Source organism: Oncorhynchus keta, chromosome 17 (assembly GCF_023373465.1).
Source record: "Oncorhynchus keta strain PuntledgeMale-10-30-2019 chromosome 17, Oket_V2, whole genome shotgun sequence".
NCBI lineage: Eukaryota > Metazoa > Chordata > Actinopteri > Salmoniformes > Salmonidae > Oncorhynchus > Oncorhynchus keta.
The window spans coordinates 20,432,451-20,456,050 of NC_068437.1; the positions used below are offsets into that span (position 1 = coordinate 20,432,451).

At 43.0% G+C, this 23,600-nt stretch overlaps 1 protein-coding gene across 2 annotated transcripts in view; it reads left to right on the forward strand.

Annotated features, from left to right (window-relative positions):
- Nucleotides 1–210: 210 nt before the first annotated feature.
- LOC118396607 (VPS9 domain-containing protein 1-like) overlaps nucleotides 211–23,600 on the forward strand; it is a 29,879-nt gene continuing 6,489 nt past the window's right edge. For both annotated transcript variants that reach the window (XM_035790903.2, XM_035790904.2), the window contains exons 1-13: nucleotides 211–348; nucleotides 8,578–8,650; nucleotides 8,851–9,045; nucleotides 9,127–9,289; nucleotides 11,799–11,913; nucleotides 17,956–18,018; nucleotides 18,793–18,845; nucleotides 19,145–19,232; nucleotides 19,372–19,457; nucleotides 19,567–20,036; nucleotides 20,119–20,248; nucleotides 22,789–22,994; nucleotides 23,274–23,352. In XM_035790903.2, coding sequence (XP_035646796.1) covers nucleotides 277–348; nucleotides 8,578–8,650; nucleotides 8,851–9,045; nucleotides 9,127–9,289; nucleotides 11,799–11,913; nucleotides 17,956–18,018; nucleotides 18,793–18,845; nucleotides 19,145–19,232; nucleotides 19,372–19,457; nucleotides 19,567–20,036; nucleotides 20,119–20,248; nucleotides 22,789–22,994; nucleotides 23,274–23,352 — 1,793 coding nt within the window. In that variant the 5' untranslated portion in view covers nucleotides 211–276. The remainder of the gene's footprint in view (nucleotides 349–8,577; nucleotides 8,651–8,850; nucleotides 9,046–9,126; nucleotides 9,290–11,798; nucleotides 11,914–17,955; nucleotides 18,019–18,792; nucleotides 18,846–19,144; nucleotides 19,233–19,371; nucleotides 19,458–19,566; nucleotides 20,037–20,118; nucleotides 20,249–22,788; nucleotides 22,995–23,273; nucleotides 23,353–23,600) is intronic.

Genomic DNA, 23,600 nt, shown 5'->3' on the forward strand with positions numbered 1-23,600 from the left:
GCTGTTTTTTACCAAAGTTGGTTTGAAAGCTGCAGCTGCGACTTCCAATGAGAACACTATTCGCCTCAAATTCTATCAGTCATATGTAGTTTAACCACTTCGTTGGTGGTTTAGTAAAATATACAGTCTTTTAAACAATAACACAATATCGTTAAGCACGAACTGGTAACGGTTTATATTGTAAACAACAAAACCCGGAAGTAGTACGAAAATAATAAACATCAACCGGAGTGCATATCCGGAACATTGATTGGCCGCAGTTGGCGCTGCGTTGCAATGAAGCCCTTTCAAAATGCCATGAAAATGGCTAAAGTGGCTACACAACTGGACGCGGGGAACCGACAAAAGGTATTATAATGTCTATATTTCAAAAGATTTACAATTTCAGTGGCAAACGAGTTATATAGCCAGGAGATATACGCTTTATCGTTGATGTAAACAACCACAAAATAGGCGGGGCTATCCGATGCCAGCTGCAGTCTTTAGTGTGTGATTGCGGCCTGAAATTCGGAGGTTCCTTGCTTGTGGGCATTCCTGCATTTGCAGGAACTTCCTATTGGTTCCTGCTTGTGTTTAAGTAACTTTTTTTATATTCTAGATTTCCATAATTGTCCATGGGATTGAAATGTGGGCCAAAAGGGAAATAAACGTATTATCAGAGTTTTCTTCCGTTTAGGCTATGCCATCGTTGTAGTATTATACATGTGCAACGTTTTATCTTAAAATGTATGTGTAATCTGATGCGATTGATAACAGATGGGTGCTTTTAGCAATGCGGGTGTATTTGCATACACTACTGTAGACTACTGTAGCCCATTCTAGATGCTTAGAATGCCTGACCCTAGATTTTTGCTTGTTTACACCTAGCTGCACTGGGGCGGAAATGCAATTGTGGTTACATTAAAACACCTGTAATCAGATTACAGATACTTTTGAAGAAATGGATTACTTTATTTTATTTAACCTTTTTTTACCCGGCAAGTCAGTTAAGAACAAATTCTTATTTACAATGACGGCCTAGGAACAGTGGGTTAACTGCCTTGTTCAGGGGCAGAACGACAGATTTATACTTTATCAGCTCAGGAATTTGATCGAGCAACCTTTTGGTCACTGGCCCAACGCTCTAACCACTAGGTTACCTGCCGCCACTGAGGAAAAAATATTTGTTCCGCCTTAGCGAGGATGACCACAAGTCAGAGACCACTATGATTATGAGCAGGAATATCCTTTTTTTCGGCTACAGTCCGAGATGTGTCTTCCAATGGCAAGGGTGTGGCTTACAGTCGATATGGATATCAAGTTATTGATATCTGCATAGTGCATTGATGTGAATCGCATTGCTGATCTTTCGTTTAGCTATTTGCGCCTTACAGATTGTTGTTGTTGTGGATGGCTGTTAATAAACGAATATGGGTATTTTTTAACTAATTGTTTAATTGAATAAGTTAAAGCTGCCTATCAATATTTTTTTTTTTGCAACCAGCGGACATCCAATGAAAAATGACCTCTTGCAACAAGTTTGAGGGAGTTCAACTCGGGTAAAACAATTTTGCTAATATGCACAGTACCAGTCAAATGTTTGGACACACCTACTCATTCAAGGGTTTTTCTTTATTTTACTATTTTCTACATAGTAGACATCAAAACTATGAAATAACACATGGAATCATGTAGTATATTTGAGATTCTTCAAAGTAGCCACCCGTGACGAAAGCTTTGTGCACTCTTGGCATTCTCTCCACCAGCTTTACCTGGAATGCTTTTCCAACAGTCTTGAAGGAGTTCCCACATATGCAGAGCACTTGTTGGCTGCTTTTCCTTCACTCTGCGGTCCAACTCATCCCAAACCATCTCAACTGGGTTGAGGTTGGGTGATTGTAGAGGCCAGGTCATCTGATGCAGCACTCCATTACTCCCCTTGGTCAAATAGCCCTTACACAGAACTGGAGGCGTGTTGGGTCATTGTCCAGTTGAAAAACAAATGATAGTCCCACTAAGTGCAAACCAGAAGGAATGGCATATCGCTGCAGAATGCTGTGGTAGCCATGCTTGTTAAGTGTGCCTTGAATTCTAAATAAATCAGTGTCACCAGCAAAGAACCACCATACCTCCTCCATGCTTCACGGTGGGAACCACACATGTGGAGAGCATCTGTTCACCTACTCTGCTTCTCACAAAGACCCGTCGGTTGGAACCAAAAATCTCCAATTTGGACTCATCAGACCAAAGGACAGATTTCTACTGGTCTAATGTCAATTGTTTCTTGGCCCAAGCAAGTCTCTGATTCTTATTGGTGTCCTTTGTAGTGGTTTCTTTTCAGAAATTCGACCATGATTCACGCAGTCTCCTCTGAACAGTTGATGTTGAGATGTGTCTGTTACTTGGAACTCTGTGAAGCATTTATTTGGGCTGCAATCTGAGGTGCAGTTAACTCTAATGAACTTATCCTCTGCAGCAGAGGTAACTCTGGTTCTTCCTTTCCTGGGGGGCTATATTCTGTGTACCACCCGTACCTTGTCACAACACAACTGATTGGCTCAAACACATTAAGAAGGAAAGAAATTCCACAAATGAACTTTTGACAAGGCACACCTGATAATTGAAATGCATTCCAGGTGACTACCTCATGAAGCTGGTTGAGAGAATGCCAAGAGTGTGCAAAACTGTTATCAAGGCAAAGGGTGTCTACTTTGAAGAATGTCAAATGTAAAATTTATTTTGATTTGTTTAACACTTGGGGGGGGGTTACTATATGATGTGTAACTTCATAGTTTTATGTCTTCACTATTCTACAATGTAAAAATAAAGAAAAACCCTAGAGTAAGTAGGTGTGTCCAAACTTTTGACTGGTACAGTACATCCATATTTCCAAGTCCTATTCTTGAATGTCAAGGGGTATTACATTAAATGGAATGACTGGAAATCTGACAGACTTTGGTTTTTAATGTAATGTACCGGTACATCCTGTATATAGCCCTGCAATTGTTATTTACTGCGGCTCTTAAATTAGTTGTTATTCTTATCTCTTAACTGCGTTGTTGGTTAAGGGATTGTAAGTAAGCATTTCACTGTACACCTGTTGTATTCCGCATGTGACAATTCACATTTGATTTGATAAAGATAAAACCTAACTGTATTATTTTCTGTAGTAGAAAGCAATGGGTTAGAACAAGCCTACATAACCACCCCATAAAGTAAAATGCAACATCCATTTATAGCCAGCTATGTGAACTCTAACATTGATTTATCCTGCAATAAATGTTCTTCAATTGGCAACATGCATTTGTCTTCTAATGCCTCTTAAGGGGAAGGTAATGAAAATGAACCAGAACTTTTGGATTACCCAAATTCAATAACATAATGTTACTAATTGCAATTTTGGACAGGTAACTGGAACGGATTACATTTAGAAAGTAACCTACCCAACCCTGTATGCCACTGTACTCCAACTTTGACCTTTATCCACACTGCTCTATCGAGAAGATTGAAATACTGCTAGTTTGCCCTTTTCATCCTCATGCTAGCTAGCATTAGCCACAACAGCCGCTATGGAATTGCACATCGCGTTGAACAACAAAGGAGCTGATTGGCTGTGGTGGTTACTGCTAGCTAGCACGAGGACGGAAAGGGCAGTTTTCCAGGAAAAATAACAGTATTTCAGTTTTTTTCTATGTATCAGTGTGTATAAAATGTAAGTAGTCCGGGTGGATTAATTGTTCAGCAGACTTATGGCTTGGAGGTAGAGGCTGTTAAGGAGCCTTCTGGTCCTAGACTTGGCACTCCGGTACCGCTTGCCATGAGGTACCAGAGAGAACAGTCTATGACTTGGGTGACTGGAGTCTTTGACAGTGATGTACTGGGCCATACACACTATCCTCTGTAGCGACTTACGGTCAGATGCCGAGCAGTTGTTATACCAGGTGGTGATGCAACAGGTTAGGATGCTCTCGATGGTGAATCTGTACAATGTTTTGAGGATCTGGGGACCCATGCCAAATCTTTTCAGTCTCCTGAGGGGGAAAAGGTGTTGTCGTGTCCTCTTCACAACTGTCATTGTGTGTTTGGATCATGTTAGTTTGTTGGTGATGTGGACACCAAGGAACTTGATACTCTCGATCCGCTCAGTCCCATCGATGTTAATGGAGGCCTGTACGGCCCTTCTTTTCCTATAGTCCACAATCAGCTCCTTTGTCTCGCTCACATTGAGATAGATTGTTGTCCTGGCACCACACTGCCAGGTCTCATCGTTGACTGTGATTAGGCCTACCACTGTTGTGTCGTCAGCAAACTTAATGATGGTGTTGGAGTCGTGCTTGGCCACATCATTTGCGCCAACGTTTTGGAAACATAAGGAACCATGTTCCAGCACTTGTTTATGGAAAACAGATGGAAGACAGTCGACTACCTGTGCTAATTATCTATCTGCGTCTTCGAACATCTTTGTGTAAACGGAAGATGGACGCCACTGCAACTGTTAATCTCACGATTATTTTGATTAATTATTTTGATGTGATATGAAAGTAGAGGGCTTTATGTTTCTAGAACCGTACCGCAATAGCGGCTGTGCATAAAATTGATGGCCCCCATGCACTTAACACAAATGCCTTGTTGGCTAATTTTGCCATATTACACATTGCTCTCGGTAACACTTTTTTTTTGTGGACCTCATTCGTCTTTCAATCACCCACGTGGTTATGAGCCTAAAAACCAATGAGGCAGGACTTGCAGGGCATCTGGCTACCTGGCTACGCAGACGCTTGCGAGCAATTTGGGATGAAATTATTGAATAACTTATGTGTACATATTTATTTTGCAATGCTCGCGCAAGCAACACGTCCGGTGTGGTCAGAATGTAACGTTAACAAAACTGCGGGAAAGCAGTGCATAGCTGGTGGTGAAGGACACTGTCTACCGGTGTCCTAGCTAGCTAGTACCGGGGTCACCCCGTCTCCTGTCTGTGTAACGTTTCTGCAGCTCTAGCTAGCACTCAGTGACCGCGTTTACATGCACACAGTATTCCGGATAGTAGCTCATATCCCGCTTATTCGGGATAAGCTGTTTACATGCACCTTTGATATCCTGCTCATGAGTATCCCTGTATCCATGAACATAATATTCCTCATAAGTACAGTGCATTCAGAAAGTTTTCAGATCCCTTTTACACATTTTGTTATGTTACAGCCTTGTTCAAAAATGTATACAAACTTTTATTTTCTTCATACATTTTTCTTGGTCACTTCCCTTGGTCAGGGAGGTGACCAACAACCCGATGGAGCTCTGTCAGGGTGACCAGAGTTCCTCTGTGGAGATGGGAGAACTTTCCAGAAGGACAACCATCTCTGCAGCACTTCACCAATCAGGCCTTTATGGTGGCCAGGCAGAAGACACCCCACAGTAAAAGGCACATGACAGCCCGCTTGGAGTTTTCCTAAAGGACTCTCAGACCATGATAAACAAGGTTCTCTGGTCTGATGAAACCAAGGTTAAACTTTTTGGCCTGAATGCCAAGTGTCACGCTTGGAGGAAACCTGTGGGGATGTTTTTCAGCGGCAGGGACTGGGAGACTAGTCAGGATTGAGGCAAAGATGAACAGAGCAAGGTACAGAGATATCCTTGATGAAAACCTGCTCCAGAGCACTCAGGACCTCAGACTGGGATGAAGGTTCACCTTCCAACAGGACAACGACCCTAAGCATACAGCCAAGACAATGGAGTGGCATTGGGACACGTCTCTGAATGTCCTTGAGTGGCCCAGCCAGAGACTGGACTTGAACCTGATCGAACATCGCTGGAGAGACCTGAAAATAGCTGTTTTGCGAGGCTCCCCATCCAACCTGACAGAGCTTGAGAGGATCTGCAGAGAAGAATGGGAGAAACTCCCCAAATGCAGGTGTGCCAAGATTGTAGCGTCATACCCAAGAAGACTTGAGGCTGTAATCACTGCTGAAGGTGCTTCAACAAAGTACTGAGTAAAGGGTATGAATACTTATGTAAATGTTATATTTCCGTTTTTAATTTCTAATACATTTGCAAAGATAATAAAAAGGTATGTCATTATGGTGTATTGAGTGTAGATTGATGACAAAAATAACAATTTAATCCTTGTCAGAATAAGGCTGTAACGAAACAATGTGGGAAAAGTCAAGGGGTCTGAATACTTTCCGAATGCACTGTATATGGGTTAAATGGAATAGTAACAGAAATATGGACACTGACTGTAGGCCTTTAACCTGACATGTAGCGTAATATATTATTAGTTCCTGCAGAATTATGCATTTCTTACAGTGAAATTATGCAACAAAAATGTATTTCATCTCAGGAAAAGGAGTGGAGAAATATGATTTCTTTCTTTCAGCATCTCTTGCGACATTGCGAATGCGAGGGTAATGTGTTATCTTTGAAACGGCAGACAGTATTTCAACCACAAAATATGCACCCAAGATGAACTGCATTCTTATCAGAAATGTCTTGTAATTTGTCTCCGCTTTGCAATTTCTATAAAATCAGTCAAATGGATAACATTTTGCACAGGAATAATTTTTCTACTATTTTGAAATTATTGCATTTTCTCCCCAGTCCCTAAACTAAACAGACAACTTCACTGGTGTTAACTGTAGATGACTAATGCATTCATTCTATCGACGTAAGACATTTCTGGTGAGCACTACTTTATTTAGTCTTCTAGGGCAGGTATTCCCAAACTGGGGTATGGGTACGTGCAATGCTGTCGGGGGTACGCCAAATAAAAATGTGATTCCCATTAAAAATTAAAAATAGTTTTCTTCACATTTTCAAAGAAGTTGTCAGGCATTCCCTTGGCAGCAAGAGCCTCTCGGCGGATGCTGTAGTGTACCCAAGTGGCGTCGGGAGCCATGACAGGGATACATAGTGAAGTGGTAACGCGTGTGCAAGCAGTTGCTCCCGACACCACTTGGGTACACTGCAGCTTCCACTGAGAGGCTCTTGCTGCCAATGGAATGCTTGAAAGATGTTTTGGACACTACAGTGAAAATGGTTAATTTTGTTAAAGCAAGGCCCCTGAACTCTCGTGTATTGTCTGCACTGCACTATAGGCACCGACCATATAACGCATACGTTTCTTTTTTTAATTGAAAGATGAGCTTAACATTTTTTTACTGGCCATTTTCACTTGTCTGACCACTTGCATGATGACGAGTTTCTCACACGACGGGCCTATCTGGGTGAGGTTTTTTCTTGCCTGAATGATCTGAATCTAGGATTACAGGGACTCTCCGCAACTATATACAATGTGCGGGACAAAATTGAGACTATGATTAAGAAGTTGGAGCCCTTCTCTGTCTGCATTAACAAGGACAACACACAGGTATTTCCATCATTGTATGATTTTTTTGTGTGTGTGCAAATGGACTCATTTGACGGACAATGTCAAATGTGACATAGCGACGCACCTGAGTGAGTTGGGTGCGCAATTATCCCTCATCGAAATTGCAACAAGCGGTTCTGTGACAATTGAATTTAATCAGAAGACACTACCAGATTTCTGGATTGGGCTGCACCCAGAGTATCCTGCCTTTGCAAATCGTGCTGTTAAGACACTGATGCCCTTTGCAACCACGTACCTATGTGAGAGTGGATTCTCGCATGACAACCAAATACAGGCACAGACTGTGTGTGGAAAATTATTTAAGACTGAGACTCTCTCCAACCCAACATTGCAGAGTTCTGTGCATCCTTGCAAGCACACCCTTCTCATTAACCTGTAGTGAGTTATTCACAATTTCCGATGAACCAATAAGCTTTTATATGTAAGATGGTTAAATAAAGAGCAAAATTATTGATTATTTTTTTGTTACCTGGTCCTATAAGAGCTCTTTGTCACTTCCCACGAGCCGGGTTGTGATGACAAACTCACCCTCATTCTTATGTTTAATAAATGTATCGTGTGTGTGTGTGTGTGTGTGTGTGTGTGTGTGTGTGTGTGTGTGTGTGTGTGGCAGGCCGGCAATGTTGGTAAAAAAAAAAACATTTGAGTGCGCTGACCCTGGTGCTGGAGGGGGTACGCAGCTGGAGGTTGAATGTTTGAAGGGGTACGGGACTATAAACAGTTTGGGAACCACTGTTCTAGGCCAACAAGTTATGACAAAAGAGACGCTGCATGTATCACACTATAGTTGACAAATAAATGGCCGACCAAATGTCGGAAATTATAATATAGTTTATAGTAATATAATTTAAATGTAAGTAGATTAATTATGGTCTGCAAAATGATAATGGTGGATCGAACTGCACAGGTAATTGCGGGCTGCAATCACACCCTTCTCTGCAGTGGCAACATGTAACAATTTTTTTCACTGTCATCATGACTGTAAAATAAAAAAATGTAACTGCTGCGATATCATTTGTTACGGTAGTTGCCCTGTTGGTATTATGTGATGTTCTATCTATATGTTTTAATGCCCTGTTGGTATTATGTGATCATGTTCTATCTATATGTTTTATTGCCCTGTTGGTATTATGTGATCATGTTCTATCTATATGTTTTAATGCTATTATGTTTCAACTGTTGGAAGTTTACAGCTGACTTTTTCTCTCTAGGAAGCTTACTGTGAATACTTGAGGAGTATCAATTTCATCTCCCACGCACTTCTGGAGGATGCTGAATCAAGGAGTAAGATGAGACCTGGACTATATTCCATTATGCAAAACTAAATTAAGGACAGTTCATATATCTCCTTTCATTCAAGATGTGCTCTGTAAATGAGAGTTGTTGTGATGCTTTCAAGATGGGACTGCAACTACATCTTAATGGCTGTGTTTATTGACCATTTCTTCACTAACTGCTATTTTATTTTCTCTTTCCCCACCCAGAGGAGGAGGAGATGGTAGCAGTAGAGGTGGAAAAGATGTTGAGGCTAGCTGAGCAGTGTTTGGAGAGAGTCAAGTCCTTCGTAGGAAAGAGAGATGAAACCCCTCCCTCTTCCACCACCACTCCAACCAACTCAGCAGCACTCAGCCTGACCACAGCCGTAGCCCCATCTGTTGCAGTAAACCCTGGAAAGATTGGTAAATATATTTATCCTCAAATTTTGCTATGTTTTTCATGACTTTTTCCCAGAATGTATCATCCTCCTGTCCCTCCTCTAGTTTTGCCACAACCACAAGAGAAGATTATTGACTCGGGGCCTAAATATAACCCCAGGCCTGGACACCGCAGAGTTCTCTCTGAGGGTGGAGGGGTGGTCTCCCTCTTCCTGCCCCCAGAAGTCTTCCAGAGGTTGCAGACAGTGGAGTCACAGGACACCAGGAAGTGAGTTATCATAGAAACTGAGGACTAAACAATCAGGGTGCAAATGGGAAATATAAATAGCCCTTCAGTGACAGCAGAAGGACTCTGTTTACAGTATTCATGAGACGCCTTCATCAGAAGTCAATTGGAGAATGGTTGTCAATTTAGAACTTTTTTACATTGTGAAAGAGGCAGGTGATTAAGTAAAATACATGTAGAATGTGGCCCCTTGTGGAAACTAAGCGAATTGCAACAACAGCCTGAATTCAAACAATTCTCCCCCTGCTAGCTTTACTCCCCTCCCCCACGTTTGCATCTTTTTACTCTTGGTTTTGAACACCAGTTTCAAACATCTGAAAATACAATATTTTTGGTTATTTAAAAGATGTTTCACATCGGTTTAGATGTACAATGATTCTCTACACTATACTTGCTTGTTTTGTTCAAACTGACCTTATTAAAACCAGGAAATGGCAGAGCGAATTCTACTACCCAAGTCTACCATTGTTGATTCTGCTCCTGAGGAGATTACCAAGCCTCTGTGAGACACTGAAGGGAGGGTGCAGCTTTCCCATTTGACAACATATTTTGTTGTCAAATAGGAAGGCTGCACCATCAGAATGCAATTTTGTATCGGTCCAAAGTATTTGTTTTGTGAATAAATTGCCACTATTATTTCAGATACACTGAGTGCACAAAACAGTAGGAACACCTTCCTAATATTGAGTTGCACCCTCCTTTTCCCTCAGAACAGCCTCAATTCGTCGGTGTACGGACTCCACAAGTTCTCTAGAGTTCCACAGGGATGCTGGCCATTGTTGACTCCAATGCTTCCCACAGTTGTGTCAAGTTGGCTGGATGTCCTTTGGGTGGTGGATCATTCTTGATACACATGGGAAACGACTATTCAGACCCCTTCCCTTTTTCCACATTTTGTTACATTACAGCCTTATTCTAAAATGGGAAAAAAAAATCCTCAGCAATCTACACACAATACCACATAATGGCAAAGCGAAAACAGCTTTAGGTATTTTATTTGCAAATATATTACAAATGAAAAACATCTAATGTACATAAGTATCCAGACCCTTTGCTATGAGACTCGAAATTGAACCCAGGTGCGTCCTGTTTCGATTGATCATCCTTGAGATGTTTCAAAACTTGATTGCAGTTCTACTGTGGTAAATTCAATTGATTGGACATGATTTGGAAAGGCACACACCTGTCAATATAAGGTCCCACAGTTGACAGTGTATGTCTGAGCAAAAACCAAGCCATAAGGTTGAAGGAATTGTCCATAGAGACAGGATTGAGACAGGATTGTGTCGAGGCACAGATCTGGGGAATGGTACCAAAACATTTCTGCAGCATTGAAGGTCCCCAAGAACACAGTGGCCTCCATCATTCTTAAATGGAAGAAGTTTGGAATCAGACTGATCCTAGAACTGGCCTCCCTGCCAAACTGAGCAATCGGGGGAGAAGGGCCTTGATCAAGGAAGTGACTAACAACTCGATGGTCACTCTGGTAGAGCTCTAGAGTTCCTCTGTGGAGATGGTTGTCCTTCTGGAAGGTTCTCCCATCTCTGCAGCACACCAATCAGGCCTTTATAGTAGAATGGCCAGACAGAAACCAATCCTCAGTAAAAGGGACATGACAACCCGCTTAGAGTTTGCCAAAAAGTCCTTGATGAAAACCTGCTCCAGAGTGCTCAGGACCTCAGACTGGGGTGAAGGTTCACCTTCCAACTGGACAACCACCCTATGCACACAGCCAAAACGAGGCAGGAGTGGTTTCGGGAAAAGTCTCTGAATGTCCTTGATGACCCAGCCAGAGCTCGGACTTGAACCTGTTCAAACATCTCTGGAGTGACTTAAATAGATGTGCAGCCGCGCTCCCCATCCAACCTGACAGAGCTTGAGAGGATCTGCAGAGAAGAATGGGAGAAACTCCTCAAATACAGGTTTGCCAAGAAGACTTGAGGCTGTAATCGTTGCTTCAACAAAGTGGGCCTGAATACTTATGGAAATGTATTTAATTTGAATTTTAATATAAATAATTAGCAAACATTTCCAAACCTGTTTTGCTTCATCATTATGGTGTATTGTGTGTATAATGAGGGAGAAACTATTTATTACATTTGTAACATAACAAAATGTGCAAAGTCGAGGGGTCAGAATACTTTCCGAAGGCACTGTCTCAAGGCTTAAAAATCCTTCTTTAACTTGTCTCCTCCCTTTCATCTACATTGGTTGAAGTGGATTTAACAAGGGACATCAAGGGATTATAGCTTTCACTTGGAGTTACCTGGTCAGTCTGTCATGGAAAGAGGTGTCATGTTTTGTACACAGTGTATATTATGTTTTTTTTTAAATTAATTACTTAAAAACAGACTTGGATAGTGCAGAGTATTTTAATACTGCAGAACTGAAATGCACATGGTGTGCCCACCCCAGTTGTAGTCTTGATACTTTTTAAACCTTTTGGTAAGATGTGACTAAATATTTCTGTATGTTTTTGTGTATATGAAAGGGAGCTTACACCCATGGAGGAGGCATCACGGTTGAACCAGAAGTTGAAAGCAAATTGTGAAGCTCGTCTGGCCCGACTGCCCCCTGCTCAGGCCCGGACACAGAAGACTTCTCTGGTCAGTGTTTGTGTGTTATGATGTCACTTCTACCAAACAGACACCACACACCATATTCAGTTGAACAAAGTTTGTGTGTGTGTCAAACTTTTATGTAGTGGATATAACGTCTGTGTGGATATCACAAACTTTCTTTTTAGCTTTGTTCTACTGTAATATGACACACAGTATTAAACTTACTAACTCGTTTACTAACAAGTACCCTCAATTTATCACAATTGAAATGTCATCCAAAGTAAAGAAGAAAGGTTGTGAAATCCACACAGCTGTTATATTCACTACACATATTGTGCCCGGGCACACACACACTTGAGTACCTGATGTTGGTATCAAATCAAAGATGGACCCAACAAGAGCTCAGGAGGGAAAATGGTGGAAGTGCAGGTTGATTCTGATGCTGCGCGATTGAATTAATTAATTGAGAATGAATGGAAGACGGGAGAACTTCGGTTTCTGGTGGGAGTGCAATTCGTCAACAACGATCAATTTGAGGTCACAAATATGTTAAAGGAGGCATTAAGAAAGGTAGTCAGAGGGACCAGGAGTGGTTTTGTTTTGATTTCCTTTGTCTCAAAAGAGGAGGAGGAGAAGGCATTGTAGCTCTATAAATGATCAGAATCTGAAATGGAGAGCTTTTATTTTCGGCTCAATCAAATCCAATTTTATTTGTCACATGCTTCGTAAACAAAGGGTGTAGACTTACGGGCCCTTCCCAACAATGCAGAGAGAGAGAAATATTAGAAAAGTAATAATACATAAACAATGACTAACGATAACTTGGCTACATACACAGGGTACCAGTACTGAGTCAGGATGTGCAGGGGTACAAGGTAATTGAGTAGATATGTACATACAGTACCAGTCAAAAGTTTGGACAAGTTTTTTGCATTGTTGTTTTCCTTTCTCGTTGTCTTTTGTTCATTTTGTTTGTTTTTGGTACATTTGGGGGGTCTTGGGGGTGGGGAATGGAATTATGTATATTTTAAAAAAAACATTCTCGGGGTGGGGGTCTTGGATGGTTGAGAGGCAGCTCTTGAGGAACTGTGGGGGTGGGAATTTTGGAGGGCTGGCGGTTGGGAGCTTGGGCCAGTGGCTGATAGATCGATGATTCGGATCCCCATTTTTTAACTTGTGGGAGATCCGTCGATGTGCCCTTGAGCAGGGCATTGACCCTTGTTGCTTCTGTGTGTCACTCCGGATGCGAGTCTGTTAGATGACTAATGTGATGTAGTTGTTGAGCGGCTTCACTGCAAGTATATTGTATGTTCTAAATATTCGATAAAAAGAGAAAATATGAAAGAAATTAGCATACAAAAATATTTAAAGTAACTACATTGTAAAATAATAGTGTAGACATCAGTGTGCAAAGCTGTCACCAAGGCAACGGTTGGTTACTTTGAAGAATCTCAAATATAAAATATATTTTGATTTGTTTAACACTTATTTTTTCTTTTTTTAGTTACTACATGATTCCATATGTGTTATTTCATAGTTTTGATGTCTTCACTATTATTCTACAATGTAGAAAACAGAAAAAATTAAAAACCCTGAAATGAGCAGGCGTGTCAACTTTTTACTGGTACTGTACAACTAGGAATAAAGTGAATAGTCCACAATAACATAACATTAACAGTAGCAGGAGTAGTGTATGTGATGAGTAGGGTGGCTGGAGTCTTGGAAAACTTTTAGGGCCTTCCTCTGACACCGTCTGGTATAGGGGTTCTGGATGACAGGGAGCTCGGCCCCAGTGATGTACTGGGCATTACGCACTACCCTCTGTAGCGCCTTGCGGTCAATGCCATGCAGTTGCCATGCCACACGATGATGCAGCCAGCCAAGATGCTCTCAATGGTGCAGCCGTAGAACTTTTTAAGGATCTGAGGGACCATGCCAAATCTTTTCAGCTTCCTGAGGGAGAAGAGGCGCTATCGTTCCCTCTTCACGACTACGTTGGTGTGTGTGGACCATGCTAGATCCTTAGGGACATGGACACAGAGGAACTTGAAGCTCTCGACCCGCTCCACAACAGCTCTGTTGATCTGAATGGGGGTGTGCTCAGCCCTCCGTATCCTGTAGTCCACGATCAGCTCCTTTGTCTTGCTGATGTTGAGGGAGAGGTTGTTGTCCTGGCACCACACTGCCAGGTCTCTGACCTACTCCCTATAGGCTCCCATCATCGTTGGTGATCAGGCCTACCACCGTCATGTTGTCAGCAAACTTAATGATGGTGTTGGAGTCTTGAACTGCTACGCAGTCGTGGGTGGACAAGGAGTACAGGAGGGGACTAAGCATGGTGGATGTGTTGTTACCTACCCTCACCACCTGTTTGCGGACTGTTAGGAAGTCCAGGATCCAGTTTCAGAGGGAGGTGATCAGTCCCAGGACCCTTAGCTTTGTGATGAACTTGGAGGGCACTATGGTGTTGAACGCTGAGCTTTAGTCAATTAACAGCATTCTTACATAGGTGTTTCTCTTGTCCAGGTGGGAAAGGGCAGTGTGGAGTACAATCGCGAGAGCTTCATCTGTGGATCCGTTTCGGTGGTATGCGAATTGGAGTACCGGTAGGTCCAGGGTGTCTGGGATTATGGTGTTGCTGTGAGCCATGACCAGCCTTTCAAAGCATTTTATGGCTACAGATGTGAGTACATCGGGGTGATGGTCATTTAGACAGGTTCCCTTGGTGTTCTTCGGCACAGGCACTATGGTGGTCTGCTTTAAACATGTAGGTACTACAGACTGGGTCAGGGAGAGATTGAAAATGTCAGTGAAGACGCTCTGAGTACGTGTCCTGGTTATCAGTCTGTCCCTGGGCCTTGTGATGTTAACCTGTTTTAATGGTCTTACTCACATCGGCTACGGAGAACTTGATCACACAGTCGTCTGACAGCTGGTGCTCTCAATTGGTTCAGTGTTGCTTGCATAGAAGGCATTTAGCTTGTCTGGTAGGCTCACGTCTCTGGGCAGCTCGTGGCTGGCTTTCCCTTTTGAAATCTATGATAGTTTGCAAGGCCTGCCACATCTGACAAGTGTCAGAGCCGATGTATTAGGATTTGATCTTAGGCCTGTATTGAAGCCTGTTGATTTGTCAGAGGTCGTAGCGAGATTTCTTATAAGCATCCGGATAAGTGTCCCGCTCCTTGAAAGCGGCATCTCTAGCCTTTTAACACAGTACGAATGTTGCCTGTAATCCATGGCTTCTGGCTCGGATATGTACGTACGGTCACTTTAGGGACGACGTCGTCGATGCACTTATTAATGAAAACTGATGTGGTTAACTCCTCAATGCCATCAGATGAATCCTGGTGCTAGTGAAACAGTCCTGTAGTTTAGCATCCGCTCCATCGGACCACTTCCATATTGAGCATTGCACTGGTACTTCCTGTTTTTTTTTATTTTTGTTTCTTGTAACCAGGAATCGGGAGGATAGCGTTATGGTCAGATTTGCCAAATGGAAGACAAGGGAGAGCTTTGTATGCATTTTTGTCTGTTGAGTAAAGGTGACCTACAAGTTTATTTTATTATTATTTTATTTTTTCCCACCTCTAGTTACACAGCTGACATGCTGGTAGAAATGAGGTAAGACAGATTTCAGTTTTCATGCATTAAAATCACCGGCCAACAAGAGTGCCGCCTTTTGGATGAGTATTTTCTTGTTTGCTTATTGCCCTATACAGCTCGTTGAGTGCGCCAACATCGGTTTGTGGTGGTAAATAGACAGCTACGAAAAATATATATAAACTCTCTTGGTAAATAGTGTGGTCCACAGCTTATGAAGACCATGCCTCAGGACTACCTGGCATGATGACTCCTTGCTGTCCCCAGTCCACCTGGCCGTGCTGCTGCTCCAGTTTCAACTGTTCTGCCTGCGGCTATGGAACCCTGACCTGTTCACCGGACGTGCTACCTGTCCCAGACCTGCTGTCTGTCCCAGACCTGCTGTTTTCAACTCACTAGAGACAGCAGGAGTGGTAGAGATACTCTTAATGATCGGCTATGAAAAGCCAACTGACATTTACTCCTGAGGTGCTGACTTGCTGCACCCTCGACAACTACTGTGATTAATATTATTTGACCATGCTGGTCATTTATGAACATTTGAATATCTTGGCCATGTTCTGTTATAATCTCCACCCGGCACAGCCAGAAGAGGACTGGCCACCCCTCATAGCCTGGTTCCTCTCTAGGTTTCTTCCTAGGTTTTGGCCTTTCTAGGGAGTTTTTCCTAGCCACCGTGCTTCTACACCTGCATTGCTTGCTGTTTGGGGTTTTAGGCTGGGTTTCTGTACAGCACTTTGAGATATCAGCTGATGTACGAAGGGCTTTATAAATAAATTTCATTTGAGGTATTCTAGCTCAGGAAAGCAGAACCTCGAGACGTCCTTAATATTAGAGGTTGTGCACCAATTGTTGTTAACAAAGACACACCTCCCCCTTGAGCTTACACGGCGCCGCCGTTCTGTCCTGCTGATACATAGACAAACCATCTAGATGTATATTGTCCTTGTTCAGCCATGACACTGAGAAACAGGATACTACCTATTTCAAAAAACAAAACAAAAACTTAAAAACAATGTTTTTTTTTTTTTTTTTAAAGGTGTCATATCTGGAGTCTTGTTGGACATTGTGATTAGTTATCTTACACAGAAGATTCCATGAGTGGTTAAAGCATGTCGACTAAACCTTGTAATAGATGGAGGAAAGTAAATCGGTTTTACTGATGTTTGAAGAAGTATCTGCCTACTCGTGATGCTGGGATATGTAAGATACGCAGTGAGAGTGTTTGAAAGCCGTTGCTGTGCCGAAATTGCAAAAGTCGTGTGTGTTCATATGAAATCAATAGGCTGGTGAAGAATGTGATGATCTACAGAATTGCAATTGTGGTAGGCCACAAGCTCACAGAACGGGACCGCCGAGAGCTAACGCTCATGGCGCATAAAAATAGTCTGTCCTTGGTACTACCAAAAAACTGCCTCTGAAAGCATCGTCAGCACAATAACTGTTCGTCGGGAGAAGTGTTGGCTCTGTAGCAGTGGAAAAGTGTTCTCTGGATTGATGAATCAAGCTTCACCATATGGCAGTTCAAGGGACGAATCTGGGTTTGGAAAATGCCAGGAGAACACTACCTGCCCGAATGCATAGTACCAACTGTGAAGTTTGGTGGATGAGGAATGATGGTCTGGGGCTGTTTTTTATGTTTCTGGGCTAGGTCCTTAGTTCCAGTGAAGGGAAATCAGAATACAATGACAATCTAGACGATTATGTGCTTCCTACGATTCTGTGCTTCCAACTTTGTGGCAACCAGTTTGGGGAAAGCCCTTTCCTGTTTTAGCATGACAATGCCCCTGTGCACAAAGCGAGGTCCATACAGAAATGGTTTGTCAAGATATGTGTGGAAGAACTTGACTGCAAAGAGCCCTGACCTCAACCCCATTAAACATGGGATGAATTGGAACACTGAATACAAGCCAGTCCTAATCGCCCAACATCAGTGCCCGACCTCACTAATGCTCTTGTGGCTGAATGGAAACAAGTCCCCGCAGCAATGTTCCAACATCTTGTGGAAAGCCTTCCCAGAGGGAGGCTGTTATAGCAGCAAAGGGGGGACCAACTCCAAATTAATGACGAACAGATGTCCACATACTTTTGTACTTTTTATATCCATGTACTTTAATTGTTCCAATGATGCGTTATGCACACTAAGAGATGTAGCACAGACTTCCTCGTATATACTCGCAGGGTGGTTAGTTCTCCAGTAGCCTACTCGAGTGCAATCAATGACAACCCTTAAACTATGACGTTTCATTGTTCAGACCCTGATAAGCCATATATAATGCAATCGGTCAGCAGTTAGCCGACCTAATACTGGTTGTAGTGTTGAGGTGATAATAACTTATCTTTACCTTTCAACAAGAGTTCTGCCTCCTGGAAAATATTGCTTTTCTTATTTACTAATTACATTGTGTGTGAGATATCTGACATGCATGCTTTTAACATCTCTAGAAAGGGTTTAGAAATCCTAAATATTTATACATTTTCTTTCAGACTCTCTCTCTTCAGAGGCAGATGATGGAGAACCTGATTATTGCCAAGGCCAGGCAAGATGCTGTATCCTTTGTTTCTGATATTTAATGTGGACTTTCAGTTGCCTGGCTACCAGTCCTTGCTCCATCCAAACACTAGGCCACGGACGTTAGTTTCTTCTCTGCAGTGAGTCTGGATCTGAGTACCTCCCCGACCCTTCATCGAATACGAACACATTCGGGACCGTCTGATTTGTGGGTTGGGCCGGAGCCAGAACACACGTGGGTAAAGCAGCAGTTTGACATTGTCATTGGCTTTGATACTATGACTGGTTAGAGAAGATCCAATCGCTGATGACTTTGTTTTGTACAACGCCCCTCGTCATCACAAACACGATTTCAATGATGGCAGTCTCAGACTAAAGTATGTAGTGAATGACAGAGCAGCGGAAGAATTTGGTGTGAGTTATCGACTCGTCAGGCTAGACTTTCGGGGTTAGTTTATTATTATTATATAAGTCTAGGGGTTATTGGGTAAGACTGTCCACTTGAGTAAGACCAGGATCCAAATGATGGTATCTTGGTTCAAGGATCCCTACGTGTGATCCTTGGAACACACATCCCAGACACCTCATGCACTGGTGTACCGGACACCCCCGCAGACCATGCAAGGAGTAGCCTAAAGGTTTACATCATCTATTATAGTGATCGACCTATTGGTGTTTTAAAGGTAAACACCTCCTGAGATAATGAATGCTGTTGGTTGTCCACGGTGGTAGGCATATAGCTTTGGGGTGAGCTGCTATATTATGTTTAGAGCCAGTGGACATTTGGGAAGATTTCCTTAATGTCTGTGAAGCTCCAAAGGAAGATGGAGGAAAGGAGACTGAGGCTGCAGGAGGAGGCCAACAGGTGAACATTCATCCACCTAGACAGTAGAGCTCGTTACACATCACAGTACAAGCCTCACAGTTGTATGGCCTTACAGGCTAACAGCATAAGAAATGTCAGAAGTATAACTGTGTAGGGATTAGAATCAGAACAGAAATCTGATACTTGTGTGCTTGCAGTTAAGTATAGAATATTTCCAAACGATTTCCCTTCATTGACCACTCAATCCACCCATGAATGAAAGTCAATGAATGGTGCTTGGAGCTGAGCTCCAGTTACATCCATATATCAGATTAGTAATCTGTCTGTGCTGTATGCAGGAGGTTTGCTGCGTCTGGAACAATTAATGGAGAAGAACAGGAACAACGTGTTCTGTACACAAATATTTTGGAATATGAACAAGATCATGTGAGTTCAGAGTTCAGTAACAAATTGACAAGCCTTTGTGTTGATAAGTGAACTTCAGTGTTTTCAGGGAATGATAAGGTTATTGGCTAAGTGACTGTTGTCGAGTTGTCCTCATCCTGTGAATGTGTTTCACTTACAGGACTGGCCCAAGCTTTGGAAAGCGAAACTCAAGAAAAATCCTGATGATGCCACCTTGGTCACCGGCCTTGTTTCATGTCTTCTCAGGTACTGAACACGAGGCAGCACAAGGCAGTCATATATTTTGCCAAACATAATGTTACTTAATTTCCATTTCAATAGAGGAGTAACTTGTTGTGTGCTCTGTGTATCCTAGCTGTCCAGACCACCCTGTGATTAAGCTACTGAAAAGGCTCCAGTACAGAGTTTACAACAGGCTTTATCCAATCGTGAGCAAGAGTCTACCTGCAAGTCCTGCCCTGCCCATGAAACCCTCCCGCAGCACTCAGAGCTTGTTGATCTCAGACTCTCATCAGAACGTTTCAAAATCTGGCACAGGTCACAGTCTGTCCTCCGATGCCTCTCTCAATATCTCCTCCTCCCATGACCACAATGCCAACGAGGCAGAGTTGGATAGTGATGTTCCCCATACTCTGGACAGGGAGAATTTGTTTGAGGATATGGAGCAGTTCCTGACACAGATGGACCGGGACCCCTCTCATTGGGACCCTGACATGATCTTTGAACCATCACAGGTAGATCAGGAGTTCCTCGTTCAGGACTTGGAGATGCATGCTCTCAAAAAGCACCTGAAGGCTATAGTGAAGGACATCCATATTGCCATTGGTAAACCTCACTTTGACAGGAAATGTATTCTCTAATGTAAAATATATAGAAGAAATGATAAACATATTTGTTTGTGTTCCAGATCAACTGCTGTCTCTGTGTCTGCTCTCATTTGAGTGTCTGAACACAGCCAATTCTAAGGACCTGTGTGTGGCCAGCATAGAGGAAGCCTTCTTCACTCCCATCTGGAGCCCTCTGTTGACCCTCTTCAGGTAAAGCAGCTTCAGGTCTTAACCCCTCGTTTAGCTTTTTTACAATTTTCTAGTCTTTTAATTTACAGTCGGTGCTTATATGACTGCTTACATTTTTATGTCCAATATACTAAAACCCAGTCCAACACTATCAAATCAAATCAAATCAAATGTATTTATATAGCCCTTCGTACATCAGCTGATATCTCAAAGTGCTGTACAGAAACCCAGCCTAAAACCCCAAACAGCAAACAATGCAGGTGTAAAAGCACGGTGGCTAGGAAAAACTCCCTAGAAAGGCCAAAACCTAGGAAGAAACCTAGAGAGGAACCGGGCTATGTGGGGTGGCCAGTCCTCTTCTGGCTGTGCCGGGTAGAGATTATAACAGAACATGACCAAGATGTTCAAATGTTCATAAATGACCAGCATGGTCGAATAATAATAAGGCAGAACAGTTGAAACTGGAGCAGCAGCACAGTCAGGTGGACTGGGGACAGCAAGGAGCCATCATGTCAGGTAGTCCTGGGGCACGGTCCTAGGGCTCAGGTCCTCCGAGAGAGAGAAAAAAAGAGAGAATTAGAGAGAGCATATGTGGGGTGGCCAGTCCTCTTCTGGCTGTGCCGGGTGGATATTATAACAGAACGTGGCCAAGATGTTCAAATGTTCATACATGACCAGCATGGTTGAATAATAGTAAGGCAGAACAGTTGAAACTGGAGCAGCAGCATGGCCAGGTGGACTGGGGACAGCAAGGAGTCATCATGTCAGGTAGTCCTGGGGCATGGTCCTAGGGCTCAGGTCCTCCGAGAGAGAGAAAGAAAGAAAGAGAGAAGGAGAGAATTAGAGAACGCACACTTAGATTCACACAGGACACCGAATAGGACAGGAGAAGTACTCCAGATATAACAAACTGACCCTAGCCCCCCGACACATAAACTACTGCAGCATAAATACTGGAGGCTGAGACAGGAGAGGTCAGGAGACACTGTGGCCCCATCCGAGGACACCCCCGGACAGGGCCAAACAGGAAGGATATAACCCCACCCACTTTGCCAAAGCACAGCCCCCACACCACTAGAGGGATATCTTAAACCACCAACTTACCATCCTGAGACAAGGCCGAGTATAGCCCACAAAGATCTCCGCCACGGTACAACCCAGGGGGGCGCCAACCCAGACAGGCTGACCACAACAGTGAATCAACCCACCCAGGTGACGCACCCCCAGGGACGGCATGAGAGAGCCCCAGCAAGCCAGTGACTCAGCCCCGTAACAGGGTTAGAGGCAGAGAATCCCAGTGGAAAGAGGGGAACCGGCCAGGCAGAGACAGCAAGGGCGGTTCGTTGCTCCAGAGCCTTTCCGTTCACCTTTCCACTCCTGGGCCAGACTACACTCAATCATATGACCCACTGAAGAGATGAGTCTTCAGTAAAGACTTAAAGGTTGAGACCGAGTTTGCGTCTCTGACATGGATAGGCAGACCGTTCCATAAAAATGGAGCTCTATAGGAGAAAGCCCTGCCTCCAGCTGTTTGCTTAGAAATTCTAGGGACAATTAGGAGGCCTGCGTCTTGTGACCGTAGCGTACGTGTAGGTATGTACGGCAGGAACAAATCAGAGCGGTAGGTAGGAGCAAGCCCATGTAATGCTTTGTAGGTTAGCAGTAAAACCTTGAAATCAGCCCTTGCTTTGACAGGAAGCCAGTGTAGAGAGGCTAGCACTGGAGTAATATGATCAAATTTTTTGGTTCTAGTCAGGATTCTAGCAGCCGTATTTAGCACTAACTGAAGTTTATTTAGTGCTTTATCCGGGTAGCCGGAAAATAGAGCATTGCAGTAGTCTAACCTAGAAGTGACAAAAGCATGGATTCATTTTTATGCATCATTTTTGGACAGAAAGTTTCTGATTTTTGCAATGTTACGTAGATGGAAAAAAGCTGTCCTCGAAATGGTCTTGATATGTTCTTCAAAAGAGAGATCAGGGTCCAGAGTAACGCCGAGGTCCTTCACAGTTTTATTTGAGACGACTGTACAACCATTAAGATTAATTGTCAGATTCAACAGAAGATCTCTTTGTTTCTTGGGACCTAGAACAAGCATCTCTGTTTTGTCCGAGTTTAATAGTAGAAAGTTTGCAGCCATCCACTTCCTTATGTCTGAAACACATGCTTCTAGCGAGGGCAATTTTGGGGCTTCACCATGTTTCACTATGTATTTTGCTGCTCTGATCACATTTACATATTTTGTGATGATGATGCTGATGATGATTGAAACCTCCTTGTATGCAGAATGAGTCGGATGCTAGGCAGTGGTCAGTAGATGGCGTCAGTAGGCTACAAGTAGAAGCTGTTCCCTCTTCTCCTATTGTTGATTTATGCTATCAGTTTAGTGAGATGATTTCTAGACCTGTTACAAGTTTGTTGCGCAACCGTTCGTTGATCTATTCAGTCTAATGTCCACTTAGAAAGTAGTTCAGTATGACAGCTGCTGTCAGTCATGTCACAAAACCTGTTGATTATTCATGTGTAACCCGTTGTATCTTTGTGTGTCCTGGACTATGTAGGAAGGTCCACAGAGAGCGGGAGCTGTCCTTTGAGTCCAGTATGAGGCTGTATCAGGACGCCTCACCTGGTGACGTTGGTGTCGCATCAAAACTGTACCCCCAAGACCATGTTGTGCTGCATGGTTCCTACCCCTATGAATCAGCAGTGCAGGAGCTTCGCTTGCTGTGCAGAGATTGCTGTCCCCAGAAAAAGCTGGAGTGCATTGGTGAGTGAATCCCTTAACCGTCACTGGACAATGATAGTGTGGGAAGTGTTCTTCACATTGCTCATACAGGGGAAGCATTTGATCTCTACTAGCACCACTGTTTATTGTGCTGAATGAATGAAATGTCTCTCTGGCAAAATAACATCCAGTACACTTTATTTTAGACAGGCTGGAAGCTGAATTGACTTGTTTGGTCTAATTGTGTAATGTAATTGATGTTGTTTTCCATATCCCTATCTATTAGTCACCTTTTTGTTTTTGCTTTCTGTTCTGTTGCAGTTCGGACATTGCGTCTGATCTGTGCTTGTGCTGAGGACTACTGCTGCCTTCATGAGGCGGATTCCAAAACAGCAACCATGTGAGTCTAATACTGCAACATTGCTTTTATGAACATGATCACGTGCTGGTTCATGCTGATTCCCCTCTCAGGTCTCTCTCTCTTTCTCACACTGTCTCGCACACATTTCAAATAGTGTTATTTATATTTCAATGTTTTTTCCCCTCATTCTTCTGTTTGTGCTTTGTGAAGACTAGGACTTACGGTACAGAATCTTTTTTTGGGAGAGGGGGGTGTCCTAATATAATTTAGGACCTCTTGCCTCAGTC